We start from the raw sequence: 27227 nt of genomic DNA, 5'->3' as shown, positions 1-27227 counted from the left end.
ACTTTTAGCTACATACTTTTAAAAACAGTCCACATTTGACGAAAAAACAGTCTAACTTATTATTATATTCATATATAGTTCGTGTGGAAACAAACGTACGATCAATTTCAGACAAAAGTTCGAGCAAGAAAAATGTTTCAAAACAGTTACAACGAGAAGCATTACATGATATATTCTCTTACAAAGAACCACTCATGGCAGGGACTGGTTCTTTAGTCGAAGAGATGCGTCGCTATGATTTATTTATGTCAAGTCAAGGGGTTATTTGTGAAAATATTCGACATTTTGGAGGAGTATATATGCTGAATAAAAATCCTCCTGAATTTGACCCTGACGGATCGTGGTATCTTTGTCTTGATTCAGAAGTTTCTCTCACCCCTGGATCATGCATTGTTTACTCTATAGGGTAGGTAATTGTATTTTTTTGTCTGTATATTTTTGTAGTTTGATTTTTTTATAATGCAACGTCACTATAGTAAGTATAGTTTGCAATATTAAAATTCTAAATTGTATGTCAGTTGACTCAGAATAAACTCAATAAAGCTTTATTTCTGTAGGATAAACGATGAGTGGACATTTGATGATAGCATAGCAAACTTTGGTTGCCGAGTTTATGCATTTGATCCAACAATGAAGAAAGAAAGCCATCTTCGTTCGCCGTTTATACAGTTCTTTAAAGTCGGCTTAGCAGATGTTGATTCAGAAGGAACTCCGGGAGAATCGGGCAGAGCTGGATGGAGAACTAGGACGTTGAAATCTATAATCACCGAGCTTCGTCACGAGAAGGTAAATCTCTTACGTGTGTACTTGTACATACATATAAATTCTGAAACGCGCAATACAGCTAGATCAGTTAGAATAGCACTAACACTAAGTTTTATATAGCTATGCGGTGCAATACATTTACGGTTATAACAGTAAACATTCTCAATTGCAGAGAAAGATAGATGTTTTAAAGATTGATATTGAATGGGATGAATGGAAATGTTTACCCCAAATGTTGTCAGATGGAACATTACGAAAATATGTGAAACAACTTGATGTTGAGTTTCATGTTGTGGATCACACACCACTTGGTGTTCGTCGATATTATGGAATAGTTAAATGGCTTGACAGACAAGGATTTAAAATAGCCAATATGCATAGAAACATGTATTGTAGAGAGTGTTATGAAACTACTTTTATCAATACAAATCTTATTAAGTTGCCACTTCGATAATATTCATTGAAGAGGTAACTTAATATAGGATTTGTATTGATAAAAGTACGTCGAGATTACGTAACTATGTCAGTTTTACAACATAGAAATCTGTCTGGTTAGATATTTTAATGTTTCACTGAAAATTTATTTATATACTGCCATTATAAACCTTCTCTGATTAAAGTCCAAAGGTTTATAAACACAGTGCAACATGCAGTCTCATTTGCATTTCTGTTGTGCTTTTGCTTTCAAATAAACCTATATATACTACCTCAAATGGCCAAAAACACATACAAACTACAACATGAGTTGAGTATAAAGTTGACGGATCTTCTACGTCTGAAGTAACGTTGAAGGAAAATTATCTCTGCATGTGCATGGTATATGTTATCCACGGCAGCCCCAATTTTCACCGGCATGGCAAACAATTTTTAGGCCGAACGATAAACCGACAATCATGCAGTTTCAGAAAAAACATAATCATTTATACACACGAAGAAAATTGTAACTTCATTGTTAAATACGGCCAGGAATTACTCAGCCATAATTAATAGGATTTGTGTAGGAGCAGGTTGTTTAAAATAGTTTACTTTCAATTCACAACGGTTGACTGCACCTAAATCTTACGACCTAACCTAGTTGTTTGCCTCCAAAAAATTCAACTTAATCGATATTTTTAACGTTAACAGTCCACCAGTGCCGAAACTAGCGTGATAATTGGATGGGGATGTGCATATTAATATATACTGTTCTGCCCGACGATTTTTTTTCAAAGAACACACGTACATAAGAAATCCGTCGGGCAAAACGCATGTATGCATGAATATGCCCCCCGCCCCATTGTCGCATCTAGTTTCGATCTGTGCCCACCTTTTAGTCTAAAGCGGGCCACGAACAATCGAATCTATAAAATAGTCTTCCCTGCTTCTACGGACTGTTTTCCTGAGAAACTAGCTACTTTCATGAGGGTATCAGAGTGACCTAGGACCTGAAACAATTGCATAGAATTTATTTCAAAAAAACGAACTTTCCCTGCTAGACCTGTTTTAAACAACGTTTTTCTTATTTGTAAACGGATTGAAATGATGAGGAATTCTAACCGATTATCAGCCATTGTCCCTGGCACATGGCAAGCCGAAACCAAGCCTGTATTTAATCTTTCCATATGACATCATGAGAATGATATCACAATTACTAAACTGAATATAGCCTGTCATTGCGAAATATACATGAATAAAAATCTATCTTGTGGGCCATATTTGGAGTGAAACCATTTAGTAACATGCTTAAAGTATGATGTTGACAGCAAAATACTGAGGCAAATTTGATGTATCATGAGATCATGAAAGCGTTAAAGAAGACCTGAAAGGTGAGAGTTTAGCCACCTGCAATTCTTTCCTCGGTATATGAAAATACTGTGAACTACATATTATACTATACGAATAATAAAGAATAACTGTTTAGTTTTATCCGTCACATATATCATTTTTTTCTTAAGAATATACTTCAATGTACATAAACAAAGCCTTACATTCCTTCCCTCTCTGGTTCGATCAGTTAGCACTGGATGATGATATACTACACCTCCAAAAACCTAAGCATCCCAAGTGCACGCGTTAGGTTATTACATCTTAATTATAACAATGGTTATCGCGGTTACTTCCCCATACACGTGCAGAGTTGCCTGATCCTAAGTCACGTATTCACCATTTAGATTTCTATGTTTCGTTACGTAGGTCAGAATTAAAAAAGGTCAATAATGGTAGAAGTATAACGAAGGTCTAAGCAATGGGATATTTAATTTTCGCACTTCATACCGTATTCTGTATAGTGGAAGCTTCTGTTAACAAAGGTACGTTTTTTTCTAAATCATATATAGATAATGCTATTATAGATTGTCAGTCTAGCTTTATTGCTACCGCGTATTATAACACAATATTCGTTCGCGCTAGGTGGAATCCCTGGACACAAATATCTTCCAATTGTCCAAACAGTTCATGGAATAATCCAAGGTCAAACAGTGATCAGTAAAGATGGTCGCTATTCTCATCAATACCTTGGCATACCTTATGCTACGCCGCCAATTGGTCACTTAAGGTTTCAAAAACCACAGCCATACACCGGGCAATGGTCAGGTTGGTCCTTGCAAGTGAAGTCCCCTGCTTTCGTACCAAGGAAGTATCTTGGATGCAAGAATAAAAAAAGAGATAACCTTCATACTTTTTTCTAGGAGTTTTGGATGCTAGTATGTTTCAGCCGTCATGCATGCAGCCCCGTCTTCCTCGGAGTGGCAGACGTGCAATCGATATTTGGAACCCAGAAAATGAATTTAAAGAAAATTGTTTAACTTTGAACATCTGGACACCATATCCAAGACGAACGAATTCCTCAGTTATGGTAGTGTATTGCGTTGTTGGACTTGGGTTTATTTTTTTTGAAGACTTGCATACCCTATGACCTTTTTTTGCATCAAACACTAACAAACTGTTATCCTGCATGCTTGCTTTGCAATTAAGGTATGGATTCATGGAGACAGTTTTATTAAAGGCAGTAGTTCTCTTCCAATACATAATGGCAAGACATTAGCCTCGCATGGAGACGTGATTGTGGTCACATTCAACTACAGATTAGGAGCACTGGGATTTCTTGCAACTGGAGACAACAGAATAGAAGGTTGGTAAGTAGTAATATTAATAAGGTACTGTTCACACTAATTCATATATAAACTGCAGGTGATAAACCGGATTTTTAGCATTTTATAGTATCTGTATATTAGAAGAGATTTTTAAGATTTCAGCCAGGGCAAAAAATTCTATTTGCATTCCATTTAAAAATATAAATAAGATGTGTTCAGGCTTTCTTATCTACCGTGCAAAAACCTCTGAATATATAGGGACGTGGAAAGATGGCAAAGTCCAATAGTAAACAAGATTTTTCCTTTTTCAGGTAACATGGGTTTATATGATCAAAGAATGGCGTTATTTTGGGTAAAAAAGAACATCCAAGTTTTCGGTGGAAATCCTAATTCTATAACAATATTTGGTGAAAGTTCCGGAGCAGCGAGTGTTGGATTTCATCTGTTAGCGCAATCAGGTGAAAATCTTTTTCACAGAGCAATTTTACAAAGTGGATCTCCCATTGCTTACTGGGCGAGTATGAGCAAGGCTCAGGCCAGTCAACGACTGAAGAAATTTTTGAAAAAGCTGAAATGCGAAGACGATGGTAATTTACGAAACTGTCTTTCCCAAATTCCAGCTGAGGTGATCGTCCGAGCACAGCAAGATCTGGCGTCCGTTCAGTTCGGTCACTTTACTTGGGTCCCTGTTATTGATCACATATTAATTGGAGATAATCCTCGATATTTAATAAAAAACCTCCCTAAGAAAAAAGTTAATGTTCTTCTTGGAACGAATAAAAATGAAGGTAGTCGTTGGATGGTGTACCTCCTAAATTTTCTCAGATACAAGCGGCCATTCAAGTTAAAGACAAAACAACTTCGTTCTCTTATCGATCAAGTATTTTATGAGCTTTCTGATGCTGCACGCAGCAAGATAAAAGAATTTTACTTTAAATTTGCACATAATAAAACAACACCGACATTTAATCGTGACCTTTACCAGATCTTATTGGAAGATAGACACATGTATTGTCCAATGCTGGATATGGCTAAAGCCTTGTCAGGAACGGACGTTAATGACGTTTTTATGTACCGAATGAAACATCGTTCACGCAGAGAAAACTGGCCAAAGTGGATGGGCGTGGTTCATGGAACTGATTTGCAGGTATGTAGGATGGCAACGAAGGATTGTTCTGTTGTTAGTTTAGTCAAACTGTTCGTTTATTTGGTGTACTGTGATGATCGTGATAATTTTAGGAATTTTATTTATTATTATGTAGTATGTGCTTGGCGCACCAATAGAGGAGCCACGTGTGTTTAACGATAAAGAACGGAAATTATCTTTACGAATGATGAGCTACTGGTCAAACTTTGCCAAGTATGGGTAAGTATAGGCTATATTTGTGGTAGGCATAGTAGTAATTCATTACAACAATCGCAAAATATAATGCAAAATGTAATATAGTTGCGAATCGTGTATCTAACATTTGTGTTTTTAACTTTAGGAATCCCACAGCTGGTCAAAGAAATGTACTTCCAAAATGGCCAAAATTTGAAAATACCACAGGGAAATTTGTAAAGTTCAAAGTAATGGATAATTTAGAAATTGGTCAAAATTTCCGCGATGAGAATTGCGCTATTTGGAGAGAGATTGAGACAGAAGCTCTGGAGTATGAATCCGATAAAAAATCCATTATATCTGAGTTTCCAAGTGAAAATGAAGCATTCGATATTGGAGAAAGCTTCTATTATAATGTATTCTGAATTGCAGCACTAAAAATTGCGACATCGAAATGAAAGTGAGAGATGATGACGAAACATTCAAACTTCACTATATGCATGAAGATGTTTTTATTGAAAACCATACGATCCCATGCATAAAATTCAGCTAAGTGTTTATCACTTATGACTAAGACAACAACATATTATTACAATTGAACTTCCTTTTGCTACATTTTCATGTAAAGAGAAGTTTTAACATAGAATTTAATCACAACCAAAACTGACTTCCTTGATGTTGGTGTATTTCCTCTTAATACCTCTCTCATATCCTTCATACAAAATATGAGCTCTGATGAAACTAATACCGGTTCTTCCATTCACTTCAACACCGTCACAGACATGTAAATATCCACGAACAGTCATCGGAACTTTGGTAAATGGATCACATTTTGCCGTCATTCGAACTGTTCGATCACAACCAACAGCTTTATTATAATACTTTTTAAAACTCAGCAAACCTGGATAAGGTGAACCAAATGTGACAACGGCATCTGGACGACGGTTTAATCTCTCAGCGACAAAAGCTGCTGCAACAGTTGCTTCAGCACCGCCCAGGCTATGACCTGTTAGTACGATACTGTAATCAGCCGGTACCTTTGAAAGAAATGTTCATGCATTAATACATTTAAAAGATGAAATCATTAAATGCATACTTAGAGTAAGTTACAGTAACAAGTCACAAGCATATCAGCAGTTATAGTATGATTGATGTTCAAACTTGTGTTAAAATTTCAGCCGGTTTCCTATTGTTTTAAATGCGTTTGATTGCATTCAGCTGTAAAAATAATAACTATAGAGAGTATAGAGCAAAAAGACCAGGAAGAAAATCTTCTTTTGATCATTGCAAAAAAATAAAGCACGTCATTTTCAATAATATCGGTATCATGGTGGATGTGGTTACCTTCATGTATTCATTTTCAAACCAAGACGAAATATAACCATAGCGTTTCACAAATCCTTTGTGTATACTGACCGGTGTGCCGTTTATCTCAAAAGCTCCTGGTTGAAGATTAAAGTTTCCCAACCAGTCAGTAACACTGAATGGTTCTGTACCGCGAAAACCAAACACAACAATTTTTTGTTCGTCGTGGGTAAACTTGAGGACTTCTGTCTCTCTGTTTTCGTAGGCCTGTGCGTAATTTAATTATGAAAACGGTTATCAAAATAGAGTTGGATGAAACAGAAGCTAATGCAGTGCTAATCAATTGCGGGCCCTTTATTATATCATACACGCATTAAAGCTTTTTTCGATTTCACAAGGGCCACTATGTCCACTATGTATTTTGCTGCATTGTGCGTTAAATTGCAATCATACGCAGTATCGTGCTGACGCTGTACACTCGGCTATTATTTCATTTACGTGTTATCCTGAAGTTCTTCTACCTCTGCTTTCCATCCTGTAATACTGCAAGCTTCTTTATCCTGAGCAGGATCATATTTTGGAGGTAGATAGATCAGAGGAAAAGGTCGTCTTGGCATCATTGTTGATATGTTTTCAATGATGGCACCATTTTTAATGAATCTTCTTGTGGGCAGTGGTAGGTAGGCAGCTTTGGAGACACCTAAGGAGAGCTGAATGACCTTTGTAGGAGGATAAACGCTGTTTGATGCAATAGCATCAATAAAAATCGTCAGTACCAAAATCCTGAACATCGCGCTCATTATGTTGTGTTTAACACGGCATCATTACAATTGATTTTATAACCAAGACGTCTTTTGTGACTTCAGCTGTATTTAAAGACGTTCATTTATGTAATTATATGTATTTAGACGAGTTTAAAATTTGTTATCTAAAAGTAGAATCATTTGTCAAATCTAATTAGATTGCCTGATAAAAAGATTCACACCTGGCTGAAATGTATATTGCACGATTCAAAATTATTTCAGACGTCTTAGTTTTTTCTTGTGTCCTTCTTGCAATATGATAGATGATTGATCCAAAATATTTATTTCTGGACACTAAGATACGAAGCACGAGGAATGAATCAATGCATGACGATGAAGACAAAACAACATTATCAGTAGTGATAGGAGCGTTTTCATTGTGAAAACAACACTAGATTCTTTCAAAATACTTTTTAATCCTACAATGAGACATCAATATTTGTCAGTTTTAAGATTAAACTTTAATTGTATTAGTTATTTGTGGAACTTGTGCAAGACTGGGTTGCATGTAATTGTAATTTCAGAAAATTCATTGTTTTAGCATCCTTTGTCAGAGCGGCTTCCCTCAAGTGACAACCTGCCCCTAGGTTAATTTATTTTTGGTGAACTATATTTTAGAACGTTTGCTATTATTATTAAATAGTCGAAATCAGCTGAGCAAACATGAGAAGCGGTTTCGAGAAAATTCAAGGTCATTGTTTTCGTATTAGATGGCATTTCTCTTGTTAATTAAAGTATTAATCATATAGATAATATCGACTAGCTCTTGAATTATGTAGCTAGCCATTATGCAATGGTTTAAAACAGAAATTCAGTATCTTATGACGTACCTCGTCTAAAAGAGTTCGAAACAATACTACCGCATGTACACTACTTCCCTAATAATTGGACACTATTGGCTCGATACTAATGTCCATGCACTTTAAAATCTGTAGAAATGAATAAAAAACTAATGTCGTAATGATGATGACATGAGTTTTAGAACAGCCTTTATTCTTTCAACAGGAGCTGATAAGAATCAATACGGACGTAATTGAGCGTAACACGGCATGTTCTCTCAACCTGAGTTGTTGGTATAAAGGCATTGAAAATGCAAAGTTCTCGAGTCATATACGTACGACTAGTCCTGTTAGTTAATTCACCCTGCTATTGCAGAATCTCGTCACTCCAGTTGCGTTGGCAACATATAAGCTCATTCAATACGACACTCCATCCCCGGATTTGGACTGACATGATAATAAGTAAAGGATCTTACGGCCCAGTACAGCAGGCCAGCATCAGTGAAGTGTGTGCTTTGAAAGCATACGAGTGTTCATTAATTCTATTTCACAAATCAGCATGAAAAGTATTTTTACCCATATTGCTGCTTGAGAGAGCAAGCTGAGAGTGTACACTGCAGTGAGAAATAGGTTTTTGCATTGACTGTATGATTGTGTCTATAAACAGCGGTTATCTAAAATATGACGTAACGACGACTTCTGATAACTCAAAACAAGATGTATTTTATTGTCATACAATGACCAACACTATTTTATTATCTTCGTATACATAAATATATACAGATATAACTACTTATTCAATGATAGTTCAACTTAAAGAAACTTATTACAACCAAAACCAATGTCATTACGGTTGTACAAGCGTGCAAGTCCTCTATCATAGCCGGTGTACAAATCATGGGCATTAATAAAACTCAATCCCGTTTTCCCATCAATTTTCAGCTCAGGACAGACGTGGGTATAACCAAAGATTTTTGGAACAGCAGCGAACAGATCACCTTTGGCCACAATTCTGAGAGTTTGGTTACAACCAACCACAGTTTCGTAGAAAGATTTAAAACTCTGGCCACCAACCAATGGAGAGCCATATGTTATAACAGCATTAGGACGCCTTTTCAATTTCCCAGCAGCAAACACTGCAGCAATGGTAGCCTCGGCACCTCCTAAACTGTGACCTGTAATGATGATTGTATAATCCTGTGGAATCTTGAGATACTCAGTTTCAAACCATGGTGCAATATTTAGATAACGATTTCGGAATCCTTTGTGAGTCACAAACACGGTCTTATTGATGTATGTTTTGGTTGGTACCATATTAAAGTTCCACTTCCAGTCGTGAAGATTCAATGCTTCAGTTCCTCGAAATCCAAATACAGCAAGCTTCTGATCGGTATGCGTGAACAAAAATACTTCAGTTTCTTTGACCTCGTGATGTTTTGCCTTCCAGCCGTGGATACTACAAGCTACACGGTCGCGGGTGAAATCATTTTTAGGGTGCAAGATCGGAAGTCCGAAAATGCGGCGGGGTATAATGGTTGTGGGGTTTTCGATGATGGCTCCACCTTGAAGATAACGTTTTGGTGAAATCGGAAGGTAAGCAGCTTTAGAAACTGCAAGAGAAATCTTGATGATTCTGCTCAAGGGATAAACTTTGTTTGCCTTCACAGCGAAAGCTAAGAAGACTTGGAGTAGAAAAAAAATAAACAGCTAGTTTCATTGTGTTAGTAGATTGCGTGACTCTCAAACGAAATTCAACTTACACATGCAGTTACACATAACATATCAACTTCAGTTATCGTCTGTTGTATGTTTATATATTGGCGTACAGATGCCGGGTGAAACAGCTACGGTAGCGAAGGTTAGGAATTCACAGGTAATATCGTTGTGATGAGTATTTACTGAGAACAAGCTGTATGCACATACCTCTTATGTACAACATACGAATGTTCCCATGGCCATGGAATAACATCAAACATTTGATAAATTATAGACAGCTTCCTAGACCTAGAGTCACTCGCAGAGACAGAAGCACTTTTAATTATATAGTCTAGTCTTTTAATTATATAGACCTGTGCACCAAGGACAAGGTAGTATAAGCACTCCAATCCACTCAATTCCCATTTCTTCCTAGGACGGGTTACGGGTAGCCCGACGAGTTAACAGCGCGATAAGTAAATATTACATAACAATAAAGTTGATATTCGCGGGCATAAATGTTTTTTAAGCTCGACAAAGATACTTTCAGTTTATAAATATGGTTTGAAGAGCTAATATAGTGATACATCGCAGCAGAATCAGTCAGTTCTTAGGGTCAGTTAAGCCCCACTTCAGCACTTCCAAAGTATCCTATCTTAGTTACTTCAGATTATTAAACTGTGCATCATTCATGCCAAAGAGGCAAGGATGATCAGCTTCAAGGAAAAATTTATTTAAGTTGGTTTTCGCTCTACGAAACTATATCGCAATATAATATAATGAAGAGTAAGATGTATTTTCGCTCTACCAAATTATATCGCAATTTAATTGTACGTTAACTGTCCAGATCGTTTTTTGTTTAAGACGCTGCGTTGGCTTCATATTCTTCTCTACCATAACATGTCTTGTACGAGTATACTATCGCATATCTGACGAATTTTAGAAACAAATAATAAGATAGGTTTATAATAAATATCGTGCCTGTATATATGAAATTATCTTCAAAAACATATTAATTTGTTAACAATAATTACGAAAGATTCAATTTTATATTAGCTATTTTATCAAAAACCACTTCCAATGATTCAGTGCATCAATCTTCAATCATTTTATGGATAGTGTTTATATCCTTCATCTTTTCTAGATTATTCAAATTATTCCACCATTTGAACAAAAATGTCTTGCACAATAAGTCAAACCAAGGAGTAATAATTATCTTCTTATCTTCAGCATCTTGCAAAATATCTTTCATTTTCTTTTGATTCACAAAACAAAAACTTTTTACTTCATTGGGATTCATTTGAATATCCACATCTTTCTGGATAAACAGGACATAGTCAATCTCATGCTCTCCCCACTTTTCATCAGAAGGTGCTTTGTAATGAATTTTTGTAATCACATTGATGTCTTCAAGAGGAACCTTAAGAAGAAAATACAAATCAAACAAGGTATATAAATAGCAAATAAGATATATCATTGCCAGAAAATAATGATTATTCTATATATTACCCTATATGGTTTATAGAATAGATGTTACAGCACTAAGAGACAATATATAAATCTATGCGTTGATTTTCAAACTAGAAATAAGGCTGAATTTGTTTCCAGTTCTACCTGACTAGCTTCAATACCAAGTTCATGATTGAGTTTACGTTGAGCTGCTCTTCTTACTCCAAGAAAATCTTTATCTTCTAATTCATGAGGAAGGCTCAATGGATGGCTACAACAAGTGTTTGTAAAACGACCAGGAAATGTTATCTTTGCATCAGACCTTTGTTGAAGTAATAATTCATTATCGTTGTTAAATAAGAAGACACTAAATGCCCTATGAAGCATTCCTTTCTTTATATTACTGTTCAGGTGACATTCTCTTTTTGTTGCTTCTCCAATCACTTTATCTTCTTCATTTATGAGAATACATTTCTCTTCTAAAAGTTGCTCTTGTATTTTATCCAGTACCATTGTCAATTATGATCACCTTCAATTATATGGAAAAATGACACATTTCATTAACAAGCAAAAACTTATATTTCATTCAGAATTAATTTGAAGTGAATTAACAGAGAGTTAATGAAATACAGAAAGGTATATTCAATAAAAAACTACTATACCTTGTATTTTTTGTATGTCTGCTATTGTTAAAACTTAAAATTATATTCACTTAAAACGTATCTCAGTAAACTTTAATTCCGAATGAAACTGAATTCAAAGATCACAGACATAGTATTTCTCGGGTACAAGTCTCTAAATGGTACATGAATTATGCACTTTATGAACTTTTAGTTTTCCAACCAGATACTGGCAGATAGTGTCTGGCACTTCGTAGGAATTAGGAAAACTTTCAAAATGATTTATAAACGTATTTAATATAGAATCCCTCTGAGCACGCACAATTTGCTGGGCACAATGTCTAATATTTTTAAAAACAAATGAAACGTATTTACCTGAACTAAAGGATTACCGGCAAAAGTCCGGCATATCAATTTAATACTGTTTTAATACTCTGGGACAATCTCTGGAATGTTATCACTGAATGTGATATGAATGATGAATCAGTGGATATGCTGGATCAACAGGTACAATCAATATAATCTATGGAAATCTATGGATATTGAAACAGATCAGTTTCCATTTTGAAATTAAAATTTCCATATAGACTTTCTGATATTTCCCTAAATTTCAGGATAGATATTGTGCAAAGTAACCAAAGTTCGATCAATTTGATTTTTGAGAATAAATTATTTCATTTAATGTATTAATGGCTATTTCTATGAATGTATTTTGATGTAATTCGGGGGGGGTGTATATTCATAGATGCAGGTTTATATACCGTAGTAACAATAGTGTACAAAAGAAACCAGTCAGTTATAAGACAAATCTACCAGTATACACAAAAATTAAGCTTCTACCAACGACCCTGACTTCTGAATACGAGTTTGGTTTATGGTTAATACAGGCTCGGGAAACGAGATTGTGATCTCATTCAGATAATTCCAGGTCAAGATTCCAGAATTCACGGATTTAATCCTTAGGGTTAGGTTCGGTTTATGATTTGCAAAGTTTCTCTACCGAATTAGTTGCTATTCCCTCTAACAATGGCATATTTCTCAACGCCCTCTTCCCTCACGATGATAACTTTCGGGTTGACAACACCATAGGCGTACGAGACAGGGGGGCAGGGGGGGCAGTTGCCCCCCCAAAAATTTCGAGAATCAAGAAATTCGGGCAAAGTTCAGCCGAAACTTCGGGCAAACTGAAAGCTAAATTACATAGCTAAAATTTTTAAAACCAAATTTTGTAATATATATAACATATTTGTATTCTATTTCGCTATTTTTGTTATACTTTCTTAAAAGTCCATCCGCCGCTTTGCCAAATCTATTGTTACAAATCTGGTAAAAGTTATAATTCGGGCACATTGTGTAATTCAAAAATTCGGGCGATTTTTTTTTGCCCCCCCAAACGAAGTTGCACCCGTACGCCTATGGACAACACGGCTTTAAAAACTGCATCTAAAACTCGTCAATCGTAAAATAGTCCATCATGGGTCAGATGTGGTCCTCACAGATTTATGTTCTTTTGTATGGAGTTTACGAAATATTTCTGGAAAATTCTTTTCCGGAAATAACTGTTCTAGAAACCCTTCAGAAATTACGTATAGCAGTCTTTTGTTTAATTCAGGGTATTGGAATGTGTTGAAAACTCTAAAAATTGAAGAAAAAATATTGAAGTGAAACCGGTTTACCCAATGGAGGTTTCTCTCCCTCCCTGCAGATCTATTTTCATGATTTATAACGAACCTGAATACTCCATCTTTACTGACTTCGCTACCAAGGAATCTCTTTAAATCATCTAAATGATTGATATCACACTTGTGAATATACTTATTAAATATGCTGCTTGTACAGAAAGGAATATTTCAGTGGTTGGGGGACACAAGATTAAAAACACTCAAGAATCATAAACAGAGAACAATAAATAAAGCTGTTTCAAACCTGGAAGGCTGCCAAGCATCATAGTTTTAGCTGTTACTCGTGTACGAAGCTTCACAGATTCAGATCTTTCAGGATATTCTTCAGCAAGGATACCATCAGGCCAATATGCATCTCTAAAAATATAAAACTCTCTTCACCAAATCCTGTGAAGTGCATGGAAACCCTGAGACCTTCGTTCAAAAGCTTTATCTGAACCATTTGTGCCAATCTTATGACAACATGTTTGACGCGTACAATTGTTATGACTACCTGAACAGACGAACATATTCTGCCAACTGTTCAAACGACGTCATCCATTCGACAGAGTCGACGATCTTTCTGCATAAATGAAAAAGCGTTTTGTTGAAAACTATACTATGAAACTTAGATGAAAAACACTTTCCTTTACCATATGCAGGGGATTCGTACAAATCGGGGGGGGGGGAGCTATTGCCTAATCAGAGTCGTATATTACTAAGTTAATTACGACTTAACAACGAAAAAAATAGGGTCAGATCGTAATTAAGCGATTTCCACGTACAATTATTAACATACCGGTTAATCCGATCTCCAAATGTCGTTTTTATGATCTGCTTTAACATTATAATAATTCTCCGTCTTAGCCACAAATTTCTACAAAATTTTCAAGATTTAATTATTCAGCAGTCTAGAAAATAATAACATATAACATAGGACGGGTTACGAATGAGTATAGTTGGAAAAACAATACCAAGAATGGTCTATTTCCATTTTACACTGGATTTTAAACTAGAAACCAGCCGTAAAGGGGAATTTTTCATTGGTTAATGATTGCATTTCTAAAGTATAACGTCCAATAAAATACTGCGTACAAAACATATACAAGGCGTTATATAACAAGACATTTTAGTCTGAAGTACCCGAGCAAAATAAACGATGCCTTATAGTGAGGTTAGAGTATGGTAACATATAGCCTCAGAGGTTGAAATATGGTATATATTACCTGTGTTTCAAATCAAAAACCTCATCCATTAACAGGAGCAGAATTCGTAACGGAATATTGTCATCATCCTAACAACCGTGAAGTACACATGCATTTAGTATAGAAAAAGGTAATCCACTGGTATCATACGAGTCATATTTAGTTCTACAAAAACATTTTAAAGAAACAAACTTACGTCTTATATACTAAACTTACGTCATTATCAATATTTGCTGATATTTTACTGTATTCATCGACTGCACCAGATTTCTGATTAAAACTTCCTGTTTTGTTCTGCAAAGCAACAAACAGACAACACGCGTGTATCGTTTGATCTGATTCATTAAAATTTCGAACCGGTGAAGCTTCGCTGTCAGTGCGACAGGACCTGGTATTTTTTTTTGCATCCTGCACACGAACAGCCCCATCCAATTTTAAAAATTACCAAATTGACCAGGAGGGGTTAATCTAACTAGATCTCTCCTGATACCTATGAAACCTCCCCCCGTAATTCTTACCTTTGCTAAAACTCTATGAAGGCCACCAGAAACTCGGTGTAATCCACCAGTGATCCCCTCGGGAACATTCTTTATCGCATGTGACATATTATGAACAGAGGAACGAATAGGAGCAACCTGTCCATAATAGTTCAACACACAAAAATCATTCCAAAGCTCCTTTTACCCTCGATTTTAAATTGTGAATTAATTGTATATTAGAGGTAAAGATGTAAATAAGTAATCTAATCTCTCCTTACCTTTCTAGCAAATTGCCCCTTTTCCTGAACATACTTTCCAATTTCTAGGAAATTTGATACAATCTCAAACATTCCAGGATTTGCATCCAGTAATTCAGGAGACAAGAGTTTCTGGAAGATATACAAATGTTCTCATACTTAGTCATGGCGACGACTCTTCTGCTGCACATTTTAGTGCATGATTTTAGACAAGAATAGCAAGCTTATCTCGCGATAATACACATCATTTGTACAACCAATCAAGGAATCATAGACACTTTGTGTACCACAGAGTTCTTTTGTGTATTTAAAATATAATAAGCAAGACCTCGACGGAGCTAATTTTGGCATTGAACACTCGGATGAGGACAGCAGACGAAACCACGGGATCAACTTACAACGGGTGTCAGCCTACCTCACAATGACTAGCATCATGTTTTTTAATGCAGTTTTGGAACCAGATATACAACAATGAAATATCTACCTGTAAATAACAATCTAAATCTTGTTTGCGTTTCTCCAAAAAGCTTCTATCTGTATTTCGGAAAGGATTCTTCTTTGGTAAGTGAAGATCACCCAAGGAATTGGAGCCGAACTAATTCAGAAAACATTTAACAATCGTTGTCATTATTTGTGATTATTACGCAAAAATGCATTTATATGTCGGGTAACCTACATGCAGGTCTCCTAGGGACTATTAAACCATACTGACTAATTTGAATGGTTATGAAAATTAATCCAACCTTTTCCTTGAGCTTGAGATGAAGGTCATCAAAATCACTGAATCGTCTTGCAATGGTCCAGGTAACCGTGCCCTCAGAGCTAGCTCGGTATACAGAAATTTCGTAGATACCATATGATTTACCATCATTACGACATAGGCCTGGAAGAGCATATATGTATAGATATTGTATAAAATATTTTGAAGGACCACCGTGATGACTGCAGATAATCTGCACATTCATTTGAGGACATATGAATTACAGTTAATATCCTTTTTAGCGTGACATGCAGTTTCCTGGAAACAAAGATTATTAGTGTATTATTAGAAATATTTTAAAGGCCTGTCGTATGATTAGACGACAATGCTTTTTCCTTTCGGCTACAGAACAGATATTGTTCGAACCTGTTCGTGAAATGTTCGCTGTGACTCTTATTTCTTCATCTCGCGTCCATAATGAATTTAAACTGTCAATACTCGAACAACTCTAGCAGAAGAAAATATATGTTAAGCCTTGGGATACTTCTTCAACTATTTCGTACAGTGGCAGAATTTAATTAATTCATTACTAGAAATAAAATACAACTAGAAATAGAATGAATACAGTGTTCCTAAAACAATATTTTCTTACATCTGTTCTTGGTCGGCTGTGTGTTTCATCTGAACCTTGACAAGTACAGAAAATGAATCGCAGTAAGTAACTTCACCATTTACATTTGAACTCGTTGGAGCTTATCGCTACTACCTTCACTAGGTGTTCCTGATAAAGATTCAGTTTCATCTAAATTGGAAAGTTGACGGTTAATTGAACGTATTTTTTCAGCTGCGCTAAAAATGTATCGAGCACACTAACATGAAAAATCTGCGCTGCAGGATAGAACGAACTCTACCTGACTTTTCTTTAAAAAATCCCAAATCGATGAGACACCTTAATAAGAAAAAAGATGAGAAATATCTTTGAATATGGATTGGTGCATGTTGTTTGACTCGCAACTTTTAAGATTTTATTTCTTTCTCTTTAGATTTTTCATTTACTCCTACCTTCCAATAAATTTTATCTATATAAAGTGTTTGCAAAATAACCAAGCTGAATACCAAAACACCGCGAGGCCTGGGTATGATTTTAACTATCGAGGCGCCTGGACACTGCGAGTGGCATTCTGGGAGTGAATTAACAACTGTTGGCTCGACTGTCCAGTGGGGCGGGCAATGAGTACAGTGACGGTCTAGATTAAGCATATCACTTACTTCATGTAGATCTGACTTTTAAGAAACGAACCATAAATATTCTGTTGTTCTAACTTGTTAAACGACTAGAAAGAAAGCAAGTTACAATCATCTCAAAATGACCACTCTTTTTAGTGTTTACAATGGTGAACACAAACCTGCTTTTGAAGTGCGTCAAAGAAATCTGCAGATGGTGGTTGGTTCTTTATCTTCGATAACGTTTGTTTTACCAACTTTTCATCAAGCTCAACTTGGGGAGTTGCCTGGATGAACGAAATAAACGCGATGGTATCCTCGAGTTCATGTTAGAAGTGATTTCATCTTAACATCTTAGCATTTTCGACATAACAGAACTTGCTTTTAATGTTCTACTCTGAATGAGAAATGCTTGACTTACCGTTGGTGAGAGATATTGATCATAAATACTCAATGCTGCTTCACGGACAGACTCCACATCAGAAAATCTCTAAACAAAACAGGCTAAGAGTTCAGGGTAATTTGTTGTGATTCTGCACGTTTAACGTCTTAGTTCCTTGTGTGAACGTCATTGCAACTGAATTGTGCATGGTACATATATATTAGAATAGTAACGACCACTTCAGTATTGTATCATAGGCCAGAGGAGGATTATATAATAACTTAGTGAGTATTACCAAAGTATCCCTGTGCCCGGCTGCTTGGTCGCGCAGTTCTTTCTCAGCATGAATTGATAATTGCTGTTCTGCAGTCACACGGAAACTCTGAAATGGATATGAATAAATCCATAAAGATATACTAAAATAACTTCCTTCAAACCCTCGGTGAACAGTCAGTTGTCACGTGCATGACGATGACTGGTTCTCATTGGTTTTTCATCAAAATTCAAAATTTCCATCCAAAAATGCTTCAAAAAATACTTACTTCGATTGCTAACCAGAAAAACAGGATCTCTTGTCCTCCCACCCAACCGATGAATTCTGGAAAATAACGTTTGATAAGCAACATGCATAACAGAGAGAGACGAAGTGAATCATGAATGATTGAAGATGAACATACCAATGAAATAAGACAAGGCCGTGTTATTATCCAATATGTCTTGCAACGGCAAGACTGGCAAGTTTTGATTCACTGGCAAAAAACGATTTGGCATATCAGGACCCTCCTGTCACAAAATAAAATAAAATAATCGCTAGTGATGGTACAAACCTAGTGAGGCATTTTTCCATGGACGTTATAGACAGCAATAGCGTAACACTTAATTTCTCGCTGTAAATATATAGTAGAACTCTCGTGTGAAAGATGTTTGCGTTGAGATATTGTGAAAAATACCTGATGAAGTACCGAAGTATCGTCATCTCCAGTTTTTAAGCTTTTAATTCGAGCTTCACAAATCTTCATTACAAACAACATACTACTTAATTGTTGACGGATAGTCATGATTGCGTCACCTAACAAACACAGATGTCAACAGTACATATCTTACTACTTGTTTTATAAAGTATGAAAATGATCAAGATTTTCATTGTTTTACAACGAGTGAGTATACATGAAGTATTCTGTTAGTCCATCATACCTGTGGACTCAGAATCATGAGACCTAAGTTTTGTTATCTCATCACGAACACGAGCCTTGATTTCCTCAACATCACTGACACTATCACTTGATCTATGGTAAAAAAAATCTCAAACCGTTATATCATAAATACATTTCAGTGCATACATGTGTTAAAGCAAATGAAAATACCTTATGATTGAAAGAAATGCTTCGACATTAAAGGAATTCTCTTGGCACTAAAAAAACAAACTTTAATATTTATTGATAAGTAAGAACTAATACACCACGCATGTGCGAGATTATGTTCATTTGTATGATGCCACATCGTTTCAAGATGCTTCAGGGTTATTTTTGATCAAGATTTCGTGTTTCCTTTCTTTATGTAAATTGTGTATACTTACCCAGATAACGATAGTCTGGTTGATATAATCAGGATCGCAAACCATTTCCACTGTTGGAAGTAAAACATTGCAAGCAATTACTTCCTGATATATCAAAAAATAAAATACAAAGCAATATTAACATTACTGCTAATTCGTATACATATAGCTATAAAAAAATTCGTCCAACAAGTCTACTTACCCTGAGAAGGAACCGAAATGGTTTGTTGTGAAAATCTTCAGGGGGCAACAGAATGTAAAGCAAAATATCGCTGACGGTCCTCAGATATTCTAAAAATATTTCAATGTTGTATTGAATCATGCAGGCTTTTTAGTGAAGAATTCCACATCAAACTCTGGAATATGAGAACAGACCTGAGTTCTCAATTCTGCAATTTACGAAGTGATTTTATTTTTATTCACGTATTATTGTGATCAAGTATTGATTAGGTGTAAGTCTAAGAGCAGCGCTTCTATATAGCACGTGGGAAACGGGGGAACGATTTCTGACTGAAAAAGGGCATAATACGTGACAATTAACCCATCACCCCTTTCGCGGTCAAAGTTGTAGATTGTGGACGAGATTGCAGTTGAAATAACCTCACCTTTTTCTTCTTCTTGATTCAAACATATATCACCACGACACATAGCTTGAAGCATCTCATGTTCTTTTTGGAAAAACACAGATTCCATTTGATTCTCTAAAAAAACGTAAAAAAGGTGATGTTGCACAGAATCTGTGACTAAAAGTTCGATCTGTTATAAAGACCGTAACATTTGATGTTGCAGTGTAATAGTAAAATGCGAATTACTGTTTATAATCTTATTTCTTCTGCATGTAGACGATGTCACACGCATTAGATTTAATTAGCATACCCGGACACGATTGTAACAGACATTTATGAATAGATGAGAAATAGGTCCTTCAAATAACTTACAAACGCAAAAAGAAACAAAAATATATTCATTTACCCTCCTCTTTCTGTTTATCACAATGCTCTACAGCCAATTTAAAGAGCTTGAGATGAGCCGCAAAATCATCAACAAGTCTTACGGTCAGAAATGGCATCCACTCCACATCTTTTGACCTGCAGCGTTTTCATTTTTATACAAATATATTAGAGGCCAAACTATGGATAGGTTTTTTAAATTTAATTGCAAAATGTGTTCACTTCAGCTTGCACAATGGTCTATGGGCAAAATTAAAAAGGCACCCAGAATTTCCATCACGATGACATATTTACGACGTAACTACGTCTATTTTCGACGTGAATACATATGAACCTTAACCTTATAAACTATGTATAAGTTATGTCATTCTCATAGAAGGTTAAGTTTGTGTTTTGCATGATCATTTTCAAAGTCAACTACGTATTTTGTTTCATGGACTAGCTGGTTGAAAAAAATTCAAACAAACCTGCTAAACAAAGCAATCAATACTTTCTGTAAAGTTTGTCTTAAATCATACGGGAATTCTTCATGTTGACTGACTTCATCATACCAATATCGTATATAGTCACGGAAGAAATATTCAATAACCTAAAACATAGACTGAAATATAGCTTGAGACCATTATAATGAATTCTTTACAGATGGAAACACAATCTACCTCTTGCAATGGTTCATCGATAATACTGGCACCAGTTAATCGTTTGTCCATTTTATAACTTCGAAACTGTTCCTGTTCAACTTTCTTTATGAGAGAAGGCAGACCAGTTTTTGGTAAGCCAAGATTTCCTTTCAAAGAACGTGCTAAGAATCGCTTTGCTGTTCTTGACCCAACATACCATAATACAGCACCAAATCTAAATATTTGTTCAAATAAGAATTGTCAAGCAATATTATGAATGCCATAAAGGATGGTCCTGATGGTCCAACATTCATATTCAATAATACTACAGCAACCATTGGGGATGCAAACGAATCAAATCTAAATTAACCAATCATTGATCAGTGACAATATTAAGAACTTACTGACTGAGAGTGACTGACTCGCTATCGCTCGGTCAATACGGCACGACCTCGGTTTGATATTTTACCGTACAGACCGAACAATCGAAGTCAGTAAGTTATTTATTATATGACTTAATTTGGGAAAACCATAAACACTAATAATAATTCATTTCGAATTGCTGTTGTTTTTCCCGAGGGCAATAAAAATTGAGCGTACTGCCCGTGGGCAATATGGGAAAATCCCGCCTCGTCAGCAGCCAATCAAATTGGAGGATTTACAAAAACAAACACTAGTCATATAATAATAAACATTTATGTCCGCCTATAATCACACAAAATTTTTTTTCATAAATCTATCCCTGACTCTTATTTCTTTTATTTCAATAAATAGACACACACACACAAAATAAATCTTACCCAGCAAGACAAAAAATACAATTTAAAACAATAAGAAATGACCACCATAAACCAAACGTTCCAATGGTTAGGATGGTGATCAAACCAACCCAACCAATTATCCATATCTGAAAAATTGAAATGTGCAATTTATTGAGCATTTTTGAAACATGGGAAAATAAATAAATTCGAAAGAAAAAACCTGTACACGCTATGTATGCAGTGTAAAATAAACAAACATAGTAAACAAACTACAGATTATGCTAATCTCAGTGGAAATTAACAAGGCAAATCAATAAGTGCTTGACTATACAGGCAAGGAACATCTACTGGTACAGTACACTGTACCATCAAAGACAGCCTGGTTAGTCAGGCTTAGGAGATGATTTCCAGTAGACCCTAAATTGACCAGCCCCCTTAAAATGGCCAGTCCACCCCTGCACTGTACTCTGTGTATCCAGTAAACAACCACCCAAACTCGCAAAGTTCAGTCAATTTATTAATTTTGTAAGTAAATTTGATATCTTAGCTTGCTGACATATCAAATCATCAGTTTTGTGTAATGTCAGAAACAGCAGCTGACTGGATAACACAGTAAAATACAGCAACAATCTAACAAATTGTATTAATTTCCAAATTTTCATGAATTTAACTACTTTCATTGCTACGAATTCATGACCAGACCTTACCGACATATCGTTGTCATTTCTCATTGTGAAATATTGTTTCAATTCACTTGTTTAAATCTCTATGATTAAATCGCCATCGCCATTTTGGATTCCTCCCCAACCAGCCCGGGGGGGGGTTCACTCTGAAAACTGTGATAACCGGTCAGGCCAATGGATCCGCCACAATCTGGTACACTGTTCGGAACTTACTTGCTCTGCGATCAGTAGAATTTGATTTGCAAACACTGAACGCCCACAAGCAAGTAACAAGCAAGCGGCAACGTTCTCCCAAGTCCCAATCCCAGTGGTGAGATTACTGCCTCTACTACTAGAAGAGAAGCTGGTGAAATCTCTGCCAGGGGATAAGAGTTGTATTATTCGATAGGAACTGGTTTCCTAAGGCTCAGTTCGTCTTACATAATTCGGTTCGGGTTTCTTAACCCATTCCTTACTTCAGTAAGGGATGCTTCCACTGTCAAATGTGTCAAAAAATGCCTACTACAATTGAGAACTATTGCAGAAAACTAAGTTCTTTCAATTTATTTGCCCAGCTTTTTCAAATATGACATATATGAGGCCTTTTACGTGCATGCGTGTACGTGCGTGTGAGAAACGCCAAACCGCCCTAAGAAACAAATTATTTATGAGCTATTACCACAGACTTATCATCAAGCAATTCTGGGAACAATATCTTGAACTGTGGCAAATGGTAATGGATGGATGCGGGTTCTAATTACGTACGTCTATTACGTAATTACTTAATTTTTTACTTTCTCAAAAATGCCACATGCTTCAGTGGCGCAAAGCGAATCCGAAATCAAACCTGGTAAAGCGAAACATCTCTGATGTCTGTCCCAATAAAGGGATGTGAGGTTCGAAGATCTAGACCTGTATAGAACCGCACGAAAGTCGGCCCGGAAACCCATTTAGGACGAAAGATGTCGATCCGGCTTAAATCCAACAGATCAGTACTATTTTGTACCGAGCTTTCAACTTGAATAATGCACTATCAAAATGCCAGAAAATGTAAAACAGACGAATTTTCAACGGTCCACCCTTTGAGTCGTTTAATTCATTTCACTCATTTTCATTTAAACCTTTACAAGTATTTATCCAAGCTGGCCATACACAACATAGTAACCATACAATTCAGTTGTTGCCTGCCGGACAACGTACACACTGAATGATTCTATGGTACAACAAGAGTTGCTACTTTAACGGAATGTTTTACAACGTAGTCTGAGACGCTACCAAGGACTGTACGACGCATGACAGACTGTCCACGCGTGCCTACAACAATCAGGAACGGATTTTCTCTTTCCGCCACAGCACAGATTGCTTCGCCTGGTTTCTTTCCGTGTTCAAGAAACTCGTGGACTTTGCCAACCTAGAACGGCATAACTACATGCCAGCAATGCTTCCGTTAACAGGTATTTTTTTATTTTACGACAAAGGGCATGTGTAAGATACAATATAGGATATTAGTGTCCTTTACCAGGCATTAACACCCAAGGCAAGTGAAGTACGATCATGCACGATCGGATCTGATACGACTTACCCCATATTCCTGACAAATTTTCTTGTACCTTTCCATGATCTTATCTGCTTTGTCCCAAGAACTTCTAAACGTCTTTTCAATCTCCTCAACATTCAATTTTACTATGTCCACTAAAAACACGTACTAATGATTTAACCACGCGTAATAATGCATACGCTGCTAATGTCAGTAATCGGAAAATGCCACGATGTAGTTATGATAACATGGAATCGTGAATCTAGTTCATTTATTCAACCTGTGAAAGCAGGTACACCTTCAGTCCTGGGTCTGTTTTATTAAAGTCGAATCAGTAGAATATCGTGAGCCTGATAAGGGCCTGCCCATAACAAGCAGGACTGATTTAAGTTATGAAAGACATTAATCTCTAAAAGTTGCCAAGCATGCCGGTTTCTTGATGAAAAAAAAGTCTGTTTAATATAATATATTGTGATATCTACTGATATATATTGATACTGATCTAATAATCAGAAATTGTTCGTCATTATGGTCACAATGGGCGACATTTTGTCTTGTCTTGGTTACCCAGGCCAATTTTTTTTTGTAAAAGGTTTTTTTTTATGGAAAATTTGCAATCTTGCGGAAACATCTGTCCGGGCAATTAGTACACAAAGATCAAATACATAGTTACCCCAGACATACATAGTTACCCCAGACATACATAGTTACCCTCACCCTGTATAAATTAACATTTTATTGCTAACTTTACAAATTCACATTCGACTATTTTACCTGGCGCACGGATAACCAGATCTGGCTTTTCGTAGGAGTGAATCAACCCAACTCTGTATTCTTCTTTATGGACTCGCTTTAAATAAACTAAAATAAATTTCATTAATAGTATGCAATCACTTGACACAAAACGTCTTAGTTAACCACAACGCAGAGATGGAGACGTTAAGATTCACAGGCAGTGCACGTGAAATGCACGTGAATTGCTTGTGTAGAGTAAACATTGAAGTAGTTTCATAAAAAATACTTGCATAGCAAAGCACGATCACTGAATTCACTGCCATCAACAGCAACGAGAACAAGTAAGGAACGTTCGCTACAGGACGCCATATTTGATAAATGAATGTTTTATGCTCGCATAATAACTCTAGGTACCTATCACACAAGCCTATAACATTGGCTGATTAATTATTCTGACCGTTGTGTAAACCTTGGTCAATTAATATTCAATTTAATGCATGGGATCTTATCGTGTCTCTTGTGAACAAAACTGACGTTAGCCACGTTTCTGCTAAGTATAATATCCTAACAATGAAGCTCGTGAAAGGGGTCTGAACCAGGGCAAAGCAGTGAACTCTGGGGCAAAGTTGTACATTCTCTCTAGTCCAGTTTACAAGCTAATTTACTTATTATTTGATGCCACCATGCAAAATTTCAAGAAAATTATCAACACTTTTTAATTAGTTAAAGAGCAAAATGCACGATAAAGCAAGGCTAGATAAAGCCCACATATCATCTATATACATTCATCCACATTTATACAACCTAGTTCAACCTAGTGACTTTGGAACGGCGCTGAAAGTCACATATGTTTAAACATTCATTAGTTTCACACAACGTCGGCTCCGTCAAACTCAAATCCAGCTGGTTGGTGTGCAAGCGTGCTGAAATGAATGCGCACCCTGTAGCGCTGTGCGTGCTGAAATGCATGTCCACTCTTCACCATTCTAACTCGTTCGGTAAGACCTCAAACTCCCCCCCCGGTTTTCGACTTTTCCGTGAACCAGAACGTAGCAAATGTTTTGTGCGTTTTTTAATTTCAAAGTTACGTTCAACTTCTAAATTCCTCATCATCATCTATTAAAGCAAGAATGGCAACAGAAACACCAGAAAGACAAAGAGTCGTTCTGATTCCCGTCGATGCAAGTGAACTGTGCGAACGAGCATTCCATTGTAAGTGCTATTTTATTACATGAACAATGCAGAGCTCAAAAAAAGGTATTCCTCATCCATCCAACCATCCATCCAACCATCCATCCAGTAGTAAACTAGCTCCAGAGCAACGAAACTAGCATGTGAACATACATGTATATGAAAAACGCCAAAGGTTTGATATTGTCATATAAATGTGCTAAGGTAAATTTACACCACAAACTTGTTCAGACTAAACCCACCTCCTCTTAGTCTATAAATTATCCCTATTCCCTCCTAAAGTATTCAATTTAAAGCATGCACAACCAGGCTCTATTTTAACTCAACTTGCACAACCTGCTTCCACCGCCCATATTCCCTAATATATAATTATCAAGTTATTTGTATTCTCTTATTAAAAGAAACCAATTTTGTCTTCTATCAAGGGTATGTGGAGAATATGCATCATAAAGGAGATAAGATAATTATCTTTCATTGTCATGAATTTCATCCACCTTCATTTCCACGTAAGTAATACCACAAGAAAATATTAACAGAGGTCCTTCACTTTGATGAAAATAAAACATAGTATGTTTAGCCTCAGAATCTGGAGAGGATTAATTTGAGGAGGTTATAGCTGTACTGAAAATTTCAAAAAAACACTAAATCAGTTTTAATCTTGACAAATGAACAGTAAATAGAATTTAGTTTTTATTTCTAGATTCTTTAGAAAGTGTTGAATGGAAGAAACTTGTTGATGAACATGAAGGAAAACTAAAGGCCCTTGAGGATAAATACAAGGCAAAATGTGAAGCAGAACAAGTAATTTGATATTCATATACAAAAGAAATTTTTTCTACCCTATTCGATCTTTAACTGCACTTTTGGTTTTTCAATAAGGCAAGAGGATTTGTAGATTTTAAAGTTGGTATGTTTTTAATGCTAGATTTCAACAAGAATCTTAATTCATGGTGGCCATGTTGGGCCAGCAATTGTCAAGTGTTCTGAAACAGAGAATGTCACTTCAATTGTGATTGCAAGTCGTGGTCATGGTACACTAAGAAGAACTGTGTTAGGAAGTACCAGTGATTTTGTCCTGCATCATGCCCATGTTCCTGTTATAATTGTGCATAAAGACAAATGACAATTCTGCATGCTGATGACTTGAAAGACATTTGCAATATCATGTAATTCATTTAGACTCCAAAAATAATCATAATTAAAATAAAGAAAATTTTGATAACTTGTGTGATTGTTATTTCTAACAAAATAAGATTATTCTAAACCATCTTATTTTTTTCAAGACTTGTCTCAATTTCAGTCAATATGATTGGTCAGTTGTTAAGATTTCTGATGACTTGAAGTAACACCTAGCATCATGTTTAGGGGTTTCTAAACTGTACTGCCATTGACAGTCTGACATCACATGTCATGATATATGTCACATAGTCACCATGTGAATACTCTCAGCAACAAGACCCTAGATCAAATGGTTAAAGTGCAGGGACCAGTTGTTCAAAG

The 27227-nt window shown here is 36.1% G+C and overlaps 7 protein-coding genes across 7 annotated transcripts; 3 read left to right on the top strand and 4 right to left on the bottom strand.

Annotated features, from left to right (window-relative positions):
* The first annotated feature begins 84 nt into the window (after positions 1-84).
* LOC114519501 (methyltransferase-like protein 24) lies at positions 85-1327 on the top strand. Its single transcript, XM_028539646.1, has 3 exons — positions 85-406; positions 558-786; positions 938-1327. Exons 1-3 carry the CDS (start codon positions 195-197, stop codon positions 1217-1219), a joined length of 723 nt encoding a protein of 240 aa, XP_028395447.1. The 5' UTR covers positions 85-194; the 3' UTR covers positions 1220-1327.
* A 1099-nt stretch (positions 1328-2426) lies between these two features.
* LOC114519481 (acetylcholinesterase-like) lies at positions 2427-5709 on the top strand. Its single transcript, XM_028539624.1, has 8 exons — positions 2427-2570; positions 2938-3053; positions 3154-3336; positions 3432-3598; positions 3718-3874; positions 4148-4983; positions 5099-5202; positions 5324-5709. The coding sequence occupies exons 2-8, from the start codon at positions 2990-2992 to the stop codon at positions 5580-5582; spliced, it is 1770 nt and encodes a 589-aa protein (XP_028395425.1). The 5' UTR covers positions 2427-2570; positions 2938-2989; the 3' UTR covers positions 5583-5709.
* An 84-nt stretch (positions 5710-5793) lies between these two features.
* Positions 5794-7310, bottom strand: LOC114519491 (lipase-like). The gene is made up of 3 exons (XM_028539634.1): positions 6984-7310; positions 6502-6729; positions 5794-6194 (listed from the first exon to the last, which is right to left on the bottom strand). Exons 1-3 carry the CDS (start codon positions 7260-7262, stop codon positions 5805-5807), a joined length of 897 nt encoding a protein of 298 aa, XP_028395435.1. The 5' UTR covers positions 7263-7310; the 3' UTR covers positions 5794-5804.
* A 2441-nt stretch (positions 7311-9751) lies between these two features.
* LOC114516201 (isopentenyl-diphosphate Delta-isomerase 1-like) lies at positions 9752-12385 on the bottom strand. The gene is made up of 3 exons (XM_028535610.1): positions 12184-12385; positions 11354-11717; positions 9752-11159 (listed from the first exon to the last, which is right to left on the bottom strand). The coding sequence occupies exons 2-3, from the start codon at positions 11699-11701 to the stop codon at positions 10833-10835; spliced, it is 675 nt and encodes a 224-aa protein (XP_028391411.1). The 5' UTR covers positions 11702-11717; positions 12184-12385; the 3' UTR covers positions 9752-10832.
* Positions 12386-12480: 95 nt separating this feature from the next.
* Positions 12481-22401, bottom strand: LOC114516191 (sorting nexin-13-like). Its single transcript, XM_028535599.1, has 33 exons — positions 22310-22401; positions 21642-21748; positions 20881-21076; positions 20689-20810; positions 20244-20359; positions 19877-19972; positions 19474-19562; positions 19293-19376; positions 19081-19127; positions 18911-19002; positions 18667-18785; positions 18394-18499; positions 18259-18314; positions 18012-18098; positions 17756-17824; positions 17517-17621; positions 17380-17444; positions 17022-17059; positions 16877-16912; positions 16763-16797; positions 16537-16618; positions 16154-16293; positions 15895-16005; positions 15432-15542; positions 15193-15309; positions 14891-14968; positions 14696-14763; positions 14269-14346; positions 13984-14052; positions 13735-13847; positions 13540-13591; positions 13235-13443; positions 12481-12892 (listed from the first exon to the last, which is right to left on the bottom strand). Exons 1-32 carry the CDS (start codon positions 22331-22333, stop codon positions 13281-13283), a joined length of 2871 nt encoding a protein of 956 aa, XP_028391400.1. The 5' UTR covers positions 22334-22401; the 3' UTR covers positions 12481-12892; positions 13235-13280.
* Positions 22402-23343: 942 nt separating this feature from the next.
* On the bottom strand, positions 23344-25063 carry LOC114518889 (universal stress protein in QAH/OAS sulfhydrylase 3'region-like). The gene is made up of 4 exons (XM_028538923.1): positions 24827-25063; positions 24576-24662; positions 23847-23956; positions 23344-23675 (listed from the first exon to the last, which is right to left on the bottom strand). Exons 1-4 carry the CDS (start codon positions 24903-24905, stop codon positions 23478-23480), a joined length of 474 nt encoding a protein of 157 aa, XP_028394724.1. The 5' UTR covers positions 24906-25063; the 3' UTR covers positions 23344-23477.
* Positions 25064-25538: 475 nt separating this feature from the next.
* Positions 25539-26930, top strand: LOC114519631 (universal stress protein A-like protein). Its single transcript, XM_028539796.1, has 4 exons — positions 25539-25748; positions 26153-26233; positions 26428-26528; positions 26653-26930. The coding sequence occupies exons 1-4, from the start codon at positions 25667-25669 to the stop codon at positions 26848-26850; spliced, it is 462 nt and encodes a 153-aa protein (XP_028395597.1). The 5' UTR covers positions 25539-25666; the 3' UTR covers positions 26851-26930.
* Positions 26931-27227: the final 297 nt, after the last annotated feature.

Source organism: Dendronephthya gigantea, unplaced genomic scaffold (genome assembly GCF_004324835.1).
Source record: "Dendronephthya gigantea isolate DGI-Jeju-01 unplaced genomic scaffold, DenGig_1.0 000000F, whole genome shotgun sequence".
In the NCBI taxonomy this organism is placed as follows: Eukaryota; Metazoa; Cnidaria; class Anthozoa; order Malacalcyonacea; family Nephtheidae; genus Dendronephthya; species Dendronephthya gigantea.
The sequence above is the reverse complement of the archived record's forward strand: the minus strand, read 5'-3'. Positions and strand labels throughout refer to the sequence as shown.